The 10,268-nt window shown below is 39.9% G+C and overlaps 1 protein-coding gene across 2 annotated transcripts; it reads right to left on the reverse strand.

Annotated features, from left to right (window-relative positions):
• Positions 1–1,811: 1,811 nt before the first annotated feature.
• LOC101651306 (lithostathine-like) lies at positions 1,812–4,680 on the reverse strand. Of its 2 annotated transcripts, XM_004713850.1 has the most exons (5): positions 4,605–4,680; positions 3,196–3,314; positions 2,864–3,001; positions 2,149–2,275; positions 1,812–1,879 (listed from the first exon to the last, which is right to left on the reverse strand). In XM_004713850.1, the coding sequence occupies exons 1-5, from the start codon at positions 4,678–4,680 to the stop codon at positions 1,812–1,814; spliced, it is 528 nt and encodes a 175-aa protein (XP_004713907.1). The 2 variants fall into 2 exon arrangements, with proteins under 2 accessions (XP_004713907.1, XP_004713908.1); XM_004713851.1 differs by lacking the exon at positions 2,864–3,001.
• Positions 4,681–10,268: the final 5,588 nt, after the last annotated feature.

Genomic DNA, 10,268 nt, shown 5'->3' on the forward strand with positions numbered 1-10,268 from the left:
TATTCTGGGGAAGGTTCACAGAAAAGCATGAGCTCAGTGCTCTTTTTGGCCGATTGTCTTGCGTTTGTCTGAGAGGCCAAGAAGACTGGTTGGATTGTCTAATTGTTCTGTTTTTACTCCGTTTCTTTCTAGTTGATCAAAAGTGTCACTTCATAAAAAGTGACATATTAAAGACTCTTCTTATTTTTGAATTAGCTAAGTCTTTTCTCAATTGTGCAGAGTTTGGTTTATATATTTTAGCCTCTTTTACTGGGTGTATAAATATTTTTTGGTGCATAAATATTTATTATGATTATGCCCTCTTGTTCAATTGACCCATTAGTTATTATATAATAACCTTTTCTAAACTTTACCTTATCATAAATTAATATTATCACGCTTACTCTTTTATTGGTTGCCATTACCTTGTTATTTATTTTCATCCTTTGACTCTTAATATATTTTGTGTTAGTTTGAAAAGTAGTTTCTTATGGACAATGTACAGGTGGATCTCATTTTTCTATCCAATATGATACATTCTGTCTCTTGATGACATTTAAGCCATTTGCATTTAGAGCAGTTATGGATAGGATTCTGTGTCTTGCTGTTATTTTATTGTGGGTTTTGCGTGTATGAGTGTAGTACTGTGGGCATCTTTGTCCCACATACTGTTTTGTTCTGAGTTCACTTGTTTGTGTTTTTTATACCATGGTTTTCTTTGTGTTTTTTTTCTTTTAGTGTATATTACGTCTTTGTGATTTTCCTCTTTCTCACTGTGGTGCATGTTAATTTTGTCTGTGGTTACTCTGTAATTTATCAATTCCATATCAAGTTTAAAACATTCTCTTTGGTCTTGAAATCTATTTGAACTCCTCTCGATTTGTAATAATCTCTGTTTACAAGTGAAGGTCTCTAGTTCCATGTTCCTGGTTTTGTAGGCATGATGTACTTTAGAGTCCACAATATTTAGATCGACATTGAGATGTCATCCTGTATTCATCTGTGGTTGTTGGCTACAATTATGAGTTTTCTCTTCAAAGAATTTCATTTGGTAGTTCTAGTAAAGTTGATCTGGTTTTTACAAATTCCTTTCATTTATGTTTTTCTGGAAATACCCTATTTTCACAGTCTTAGTTGAGTGTCAATTTTTCTTTGTATATGATATGATTCTTGATTTATAATTTTTCCCTGAAACTTTTATATGTGATACCCTTGCCTTCTTTCCCACATGGTTCCAGAAGCAGAAACTTTGAATGGTATAAAAATGTAGCATTATTCACTACAGATGAATATGTAAACACAAATAAGCCAGGACTTATTGAATATTCTGACATATTCATCAACCGTTATCGGTAAATGTGCATACTGTAGTCTGTGTAAGAGGACAATATCCCTCTACAACCCAAATCTTCCGTGTTCATAGCAAAAAAAAATACACTGTTAAGAATTTAGAGTTCATCGTTCCCCAAAGGAATCACAGGGACTAGACAAGCACACACAAATACACTGTTAAGAATTTATATTTCATCATTTGCCCAAGGAATCACCGAGACTAGACAAGGACAGAATCCACAGTGTCTATTCACTACCCATTTTCTTCTCTTCAGGATCTCATTTGCGATGGAAAGAGGCACGTGCAAAATACAATTTGATTATTGTTCTCTTAGACTTCCGTCCATGGAAAAGACAGTAATGAGCACAGGAAGGAGAGACTAGAAGGAAAAATTTGAATTCGGAGGAACCTTTGAGGGCGTCGGGGGGATATTGTCCTCTTTGTGAGTCTTCACACGAAGTCTCAAATCCACAGTGATGAGCCACTCCAAATGCTTTCACTAGTCCTTAAATTTACAGACATAGGGCAACGCCTTTTCACAGCCATAGCGTTGCCATTTCTGGAATCCTGAAGTAAGAAACATAAGGAAGATTGGTTTGGGACCCGATAGGGAGTTGTCTCATATTCTAGTTTAGGGTTCAAAGCCTCTCCATCTTCCCTGGTGTCACACTCAACTGATGGAAATAGAAATAAAGGAGAAATGAAAGAAAATGAGAAAAGAAAAGCCAGCATAGTAATTTCCAACACTGTATTTTACAACTTGGGGCTTTTCCCAAGGTCAAGCCATAAAGGATTGGGAGAGAACAAGGGGAGTAAGTGGCTTTGGCATTTCTTACCTTTGTTTGCAGAGAGGCTTGCACAGAAATCAGGGCTTGAGTTGCTGCAGGTCTCTTCATCCCAGGCAGAGTAAGTCACCAAGTCAGTGCTGCTCCATTCCCATCCGCCAAAATCGGGCTCAGATCCCTATAAAGGAAGGAGTCAAGTTGAGTAATAGCCCACATAGCACTCCTTGCAGGATCCCCTTCACTGGAATGCCTGATCCTCTCTCTAGCATCATGCCATTTCATCTGTGCCTCAAAGTGCTGCTCCAGGACTATAGCCTCTGGGAAGTTCGTCTTTAAACTAAGGCTGATGGAAATATCTAAAGTAATACATTACTGACTGAACAACCCTTGATACATTTGTGATGAGCCTCTGAACCCCAAAGACAATGACTCTCTTAAAGGAGGAAAGCCATAGCCTTTCCCTAGGTAGGTTCTTCTCATCACAGCTTGCTCCGATCCCTGAGAACAGAGAACTGAATGGCAAAGCCACATGTGAGCTTTTCATGTAAAATATGAGAGGCACATGTGCTTCAGCTGTAGGCCTGAACACCCAGAACTCAGTTCTTCAACTGCCTGCAAGGTCTTCTCTTCCCCCCAAATGTTGTTTAGGTTCACTGAGCTCTCAGGCTCTAGAAAGCACCACTTAGGCAGGCATATAAGACAGAGATTGAGTCCAGTGACAGTAGTCATTTCAGAGGTCAAAGAGACAAAAAGACTGCAGTCACACCATCGTGGGGTCATGAAACCCAATCCAGATGTTCTCTTTGGTGTTTGAAGTGCTCTTCACCAGGGAGGCAACAAAGGATCCCTCAGCCGCAGACAGCACAGACACCAGGTGTCCCGAGGGCCGCTTCTGGCAGGCGATCTGCATGGGGAGAGAGAGACAGAAGAAACTGAAGCTTCGCTGTGTAGGGAGGCGGTGAGTGAGAAGGGTTGTATGAAAGATAGAGGCGCACATACTCACAAGCAAGGACTTTTGGAGAATAAAGAGCCCCCCTTCTATCCTCTGGCCCCTTGTACCCCACCCTGTGCTCGCTATCCCCATAGCACTATACGTACGTCTGCATCTGTCCAAGGTTTGGGTGTCAGAAACAGAGCGTAGCAGTAAGACCCATAGGCCTTGGAGCCCTTGGGGCAGCTGATCCGTTCAGAGGGCAGCTCCATCGGGGAGTCTTCCCCTGTAGTCATGGGAGAAAAATAAAGGTGAGGAACCACTTGAAAGGAAGTTTGGTGATTGGAGAGGGACAGTGGGAAGGTAACGCTGAAGGCACAAAGGCCCATGAAGTCAGGGCATAGAGAGTGACACTCACTCCTGGGATGACCACTTCTCACCATTGCCAACTCCTTCAGGACTGTTTGGCTTTATAGCAGCCATCTCTCTTCTTTCTCTTCTCGCCTCTTCCTCAAGGTTCACCTCTTTCTGGATGACTGTTTCTACACTGGACCCTTTCTATAGCACATCCTACATTATGCATAGTTTTATGTTCTCAACTTCCGACAACTAACTAAAGCCCACAGGCAGCATGAGCTCTGGTGGTGTAGTGGTTGTGTGCTGGCCTGTGATCTGCATCGCTGACAGTTCAAAACCACCAGCAGCTCTTCAGAAGGAGACTGGGTTTCCTACTTTGTTTTAGAAACCCACAGGAGGTTGCTGCGAGTCAGCATTGACTCGATGACACTGAGTTTGTTGTTTGATTTTTGATAACCCCATTCCACTATTAGTGAACCACTCTGATGCTTCCCACAAGTAGTTAGCCAAGTGTAAACAGTATTGATTGGGGGAATTGCAGTTGGTTTACACATGTGAGAATATACCTCTTTATTACCATATGTGTTACACAGGTAGCTTTTTCCTCTTTGGGGCCCCAAACATGCACCAGAAATGTTTAGAAGCATAAAAATCTTACCTTGTCCAGGTCAGATAACCCCCTCAGGAACAGATATGGGAGTAGCAATACCAGGAGGGGAAGGGGAAGGAGGGGAGAGGAGGGGGGAAGAAACTGGGGGGAAGGGAAGCAGCGGTAGGTATAAGATATGAAAATAATAATAACTTATAGTTTATCAAGGGGTCACAAGGGTGTAAGGGGGGGCAGGAGGGTAAAAAGAGGAGCTGATAGCAAGGGCTTACATCAGCGGTTCTCAATCTGTGGGTCACGACTCCCTTGGGGGTTGAACAACCCTTTCACAGGGGCCACCCGATTCATAACAGTAGCAAAATTACAGTTATGAAGTAGCAACAAAAATAATTTTATGGTTGAGGGGTCACCACAATATGAGGAACTCTATTAAAGGGTCTCAGCATTAGGAAGGTTGAGAATCACTGGCTTAAATAGAAAATAAATGTTTAGAAAATAATGATGAAAACATATGTACAAATATGCTTGAGACAATTGATGAATGGATTATTGTAAGAGCCACCAATAAAATGATCTTTAAAAAAATACAAAAAAAAAACAACTCAAACTCACCTTGGACCTGTGACAGAATCACCAGACTGGAGAGCAGTATCCAGGACAGGCTGGGCAGGGCCATGGGAGACGGCATCTCGTCTGTGAGTTGAGCAGGCAACCCGAGACCACTACAAGAAGGATGAGTAGAAAGTATGTCTGAAGAGCTACTCCCACCTCTTTCTACCCATGCCTCTTCCTTTGTACTCCTAGAAGTACATTGACTTTCCTGATGTCCATCCCTTGCTACAGTTGTGTAGAGAGCTGCGGAGGCAATAGCCATAGCATCCCTTAGCTGTATCTTTGATGAAAATAAACTCCTGTGTTTTATGACAGAGCTTGTCCTTACAATCTCCCTCCACGTGTGAAGAAAGACTCGTAATGATTGTCTCATCTAATTGCAACTCACCTGTTGGGCGCGGGTCTGGAATGGTTTGGAAGGTTTGAAAGCCTGGGCTTTTATAATCAACTCCGCGGGAGGGGAAAGGAAGTGAAAGCCAATAATGCACAGGTGGTATAGAGGTCATGGGGAAGGATTTGGATTGGGTGCAAGGAAATTTCTGTATGAGGTGGAGATGCTTCCCGTCAAAGGCTGGGAACTGCACAGGTGTTAATTCTTTCTTGTTAGCGGGCCAGCTGTTTCCCCAAGAACAAATGGAGATTGACCTTTCTACAGCCTCATGCTTGTCATGGTCCTATGTTACAGATTACTGTGTGACAAGTTAATAGTAATTTCCACAGGGATAGTTCTTTTGATTGATCTCTCAATTTTTCAATTTCCTTCTACTTTTTTTCATAGGACTATTTAAACATTATATGATACGGGATATGGAAATTACAAGTAACACAAATGGTTTAAGGTCATGCTAGAACTGAAATTAAGATTCAGAGATACAGTTCAGTATTGCTTATTAGCAGTGAGATTTGAGAAAAAATCAGAATATATCAAAAGTCAGAGGAAAATCAAATGAATAGACTTGTTTCCTCAGTCTTCTGGAATATATTATTTGCTCATGAGTTGAATTCAATTCACAGCAATCTCATATGAGAAACCAGGCAACAGAATAAGGAAAACCATCCAAGATGCATTTGAACTATGATGATGAGGAGGAATAATGAATGCATAATTAATTACCAAAAGAAGAAACAAATCTGTCTATAGATCTATAATGCTCCTTAGAAGTAAGACTGGCAAGACTTCCATATAGATCATTATCAGGAGAGATCAGTCCCTAGGCCAGTACATCATGTTGGTAAAGTACAGTGTCATTGAAAGAGAGCAAGATCCTTCCTGAGATGGCTGATACAGTGTGGCTGCAACAGTGAGGTCAAACATAATAACAATTATGAGAACCAAACAGTATTTCATTCTATTGTATGTAGGATTCCTTAACTTCAAGTTCATCAAGGAAAATTATGTGTGAAAATGTGTGTTAGAAAGTAGAGACAAAGAAAGGAATAAATAAATCAAAATTGAAAGGTATAAAACTTACTGGTTATAAGGGAAGATGAATGGACCATTCATTGGTCATATTATTCTTTGAAATTTTGTGAATGTTTAAAAATTTTCAAGCAGAATATTACAGCTTAACTGACATAGTCCCTATCAATTATAACACATATAATTTTCCAACATATACAAATAGCATAGGAAAGTAAGGTTCCTTATGTAAAATAATAAATACAGAAAAGTTGCAAATCCAAATAAAATTCTAATGTTTTAAGATAAACAATATTAAATATCTGAATAGTTTACATTAGATATTTAGCATGTGGCTATGGAAGCATATAAGTAACTCACGGCCTTTCTGGATCTAATTAGAAGAAATAATGTTTTCAGAATCGGAAAGAATGGGAAAAATGATCAGACCCCCATCTTGCAAAAAAAGCTTAATAGCTTTCAGGGTGGGAATCATACCTGGATGCTTCATTCATAGGCAAGTTTGGCCCTTGCCAGACACATCACAGAGTTCCAAGGACTTGAAGTGACTAATGCAGAGCTATAGGTGGTGTTCCACCCCAAAGTTCCATAAGAGTAAGATTTGAAAAATTGCTTATGTGAAGATTATAGCCAAGAACACCCTATTGAGCGGCTTTACTTTGTAGTGGACTGTATTGCTGTGAGTCAGAGCTAACTAAGCTAACATGAAGAACTGCTTCACCAGAGCCCTCATCCTCTGTGCCCTATGCTTGCCTTATTCTGCTCGTAATGGGAGGGAAATAAGGTGTGTTAAGATCTAAGCATGCCTGTTTGTGCTCTCCCACAGTAGTTATAAAAACTTATTCTGTCCAAATTTATTTTTAATATAAATAATCTCAGATAATTGATGAACTTTAAGGTTTTAAGATCTCTAACTTCAATTTGTCTTCCATGACCACTCAAGGAAATAAAATGTTTGCTTTAATTGTAATATTTCTTTATATCATTTATTGATAACCAGAAACAGAATTGAAACTGAGTTCAAAAGTACATTTATAAAGCTGGTTTTAAGTTATTAACAATCCACATTTGATTGTGAGAAGAGAGTCCTTACTTTTTGAGTAGCCAAGGTTAAGTTTAAAGAACTTTTCTTTGGCAAAAGATAAAATGAATAACTTGTACATTTTGTTCCCATTATCTTGCCAGCCCAACAATATTTGCAGACAAGACCTCAAGGGGTAATACAGGAGGGAGTACAGGAGTCAAGCATATTTATTCTAAGGGTTGAAAAATATAGAGAATTACGGGCACTTGGCTCAACAGGGGCCTGTGTCAAAAATAGCATTATCACTCACTGAAGATTTGCCAATAAAGCAGACCTTTTGAGAGATATAAAATAGAACGTGTTAATTCAGTCCTTTCTTTTTATCCGGGGTTTGTAAAATGATATGTTCTTGTTAGGTGCCTATTCAGCTCCTACCCATAGTGACCCTATGCACAACAGAATGAAACCCTGCATGGTCCTGTGGCAGGGTCACAATTGTTCCTGTACCTGAACCGATTGATGCAACCTCTGGATCAATCCATCTTACTAAGATTCTTCCTCTTTTACGCTGTCCTTCCACTTTATGAAACACGATATCCTTCTCTAGCAATGGTCTCTCCTACATTTCCAAAGTACGTAAGATGAAGTCTTATCATCCTTGACCCTAAGGAACACTCTGACCTTTTAGCAGTTGATGTGCATCCTTGCATTGAGATGTAATCCATACTACAGGCTATGATCTTTGATTTTATCAAGCAATACTTCAAATTCTCCTCACTTTCAACAAGCAAGGTTGTGTCATCTGCATATTGAAGGTTGATAAAAAGTCTTACTCCAATCCTGATGCCACATTCTTCTTCATAAAATCCAGCTTCTCTGATGATTTTCTCAGCATACAGACTGCACAAGTGTGGTGAGAGGGTACAACCCTCATGCACACCTCCCCTGAGTGTAAACCATGTACAATCCACTTGTTCTGTTCATACAACTGCCTCTATCAATGTACACGTTTTTAATGAGCACGAGAGTGTTCTGGAATTCACATTCATCTCAAGGATATACACAGTGCTTATGGTCCACAAAATCAAATACTTTTGCATAGTCAATAAAACACAGGTAAACATCTTTCTGGTATTCTCTGCTTTCAGCCAAGATCCCTCTGATATCAGCAAAGATATTCTTTGTCCCATGTCCTCTTCTGAATTCAGCCTGAATTCTGGAGTTTCCCTGCAACTACTGTTGGATGAGCTTCAGCAACATTTTACTTACATGAGAATCAATGATATGATTCTATAGTTTGAGCATTCTATTGGGTCACCTTACTTTGGAACAGGTACACATATAGATCTCTTCCAGTTAGTTGTTCAAGTAGCTGTCTTCCAAACTTCCTGGCATAAATAAATTAGTGCCTCCTGTGCTTCTTCAGCTTGCTGAAACATTTCAATGGATAATTCCATCAATTTCTAGATCCTTGTTTTTGGCTAATGCATTCAGTGGCATTGAATTACTTCCTTCAGCACCATTAGTTATTGCTCATCTGCTATGTATTGAAATGGTGGACTATCAGCTAGTTCCTTTAGGTACAGTGACTGTGTGTATTCTTTCCATCTTCTCTGGATGCTGCATTCCAAAGACAGGCAAGGCTTAATGCGGCGTCCTGTGCACCTTGTCAAGCGAGGGAGAGTGGCTAAGCCTCAAAGTCATTGAGGCCCAAAAAGGAGAATCATAGGGTTGGAAAGCTGATACCATAACCATGTTTCTGGAATTTTATTAGGAATACACTCATGTGTATTCAATAGCAAATTTCTTAAGATATGCAGCTATTGAAGGCTATCATTTGTTATTGTTGGGGGCGGGGGAACGTTGTTCTCTGTTATTACTTTTCTGAAAATGGTGTCAAGTTTTAGTTGTTTTCAATTCCTTCTTCAATCTTGGATCAGTTCCCTGTTTCATGTAATTTTAGCTAGCCTGCTACTGTGTATTTATAAAGGTTGTTTGTTATTTTATTTTTCTCTTAGAAAAAAGCTAGTCATAATCCAAAGCATATGCCATCTGGTTAAAACAATTGATAATGTTTCCTTCTGACTACTATGAATTCTATTCAAAATGGTATTGGTGAAGGGCAATGTCCTTTTGCTTTCTTTATGAATGTTCTTCTTGATATCCTCCCACAGCTTCTGTGGTTTTCTTTCATTAATATTCAATGTATCAAGTCTGTTCTTGAGATACTCTCAAAATTCAGATGGACTTAACTCAAGGTTATATTTTGGCTTTCACAGACTTGTTTGAATGTTTTTTTAGTGTCAACCTGAACTACAGATGAGCAATTTATGTTCTGTTCCCTAATCAATTGCTGGCATCATTTTAGCTGCTGATATTGAACTTCTCCATGGTCTCTTTGCACGGCTAGTCATTTTGAGATCTGTGTATTCCATCTGAAGAATGAAGATCTGTATACATATATTCATATGCTACATATCAAGGTTGCAGATGGACATAGGATCCCTACTCAAGTCCTCCCTCAATGGAAGAACATTTTGTTCTAAGAGCCTGGCATTCTGTGATGCTCACCATCCTGACACAATCACTGAAGTCAAAATGGGTACACAAGTAAATGTAGTGAAGAAAGCTGACAGTTCCTGGCTATTAGAACACATAGCATATGGAGTCTTATAGGCTTGAAGTTAAACAAGTGGCCATGTAGCAGGGAAACAACAAATCCCACATAGAAGAAGCACACAAGCCTGTGTGGTTGCAAATTGTTGACAGGAGCAAGTATCAGGCATCAGAAAACCCAAAACAGACAATCATATTGATGCGGACAAGTGGGGTCAGAATGAAAAGCGAAAGCCCATCTGTAGACAATTGGACCTCCACTGCAGAAGGGTCACAAGAAAGGGAAGAGCCAGCCAGGGTGCAGTATAGCACCAACAAAGCACATAACATTCTCTAGTTCTTTAATACTTCTCCTCCACCCCCAACCCCCAACTATCATGACCCCAGTCCTACCCAACAAATGCAGCTAGACCAGAGCATGTACACTGGTACAGATAAGAGCTTGAAACAGTGAATTCAGGACAGATAAAACCTTCAGGACTGGTAATGGGAGTAGTGATACCATGAGGGTATGGGAAAGGTAGGGGGAGAAGAGGGAGAAAGGGGGAATTGATCACAATGATCAATGTATAACCACTGCCACCCCCAGGGAGATGAACAACAA

Source organism: Echinops telfairi, unplaced genomic scaffold (genome assembly GCF_000313985.2).
Source record: "Echinops telfairi isolate 266 unplaced genomic scaffold, ASM31398v2 ScPeMD7_7467;HRSCAF=8505_1, whole genome shotgun sequence".
Classification (NCBI taxonomy): domain Eukaryota; kingdom Metazoa; phylum Chordata; class Mammalia; order Afrosoricida; family Tenrecidae; genus Echinops; species Echinops telfairi.

Coding starts and splice junctions, on each gene's coding strand:
- LOC101651306 (XM_004713850.1), bottom strand. CDS start 4,680: ATGCCGTCTCCCATGGCCCTGCCCAGCCTGTCCTGGATACTGCTCTCC. Junction 3,315..4,604: donor GATTCTGTCACAGGTCCAAG/GTGAGTTTGAGT, acceptor CCATGACTACAG/GGGAAGACTCCCCGATGGAG. Junction 2,276..2,863: donor GGTTTCATGACCCCACGATG/GTGTGACTGCAG, acceptor CTTCCTTTATAG/GGATCTGAGCCCGATTTTGG.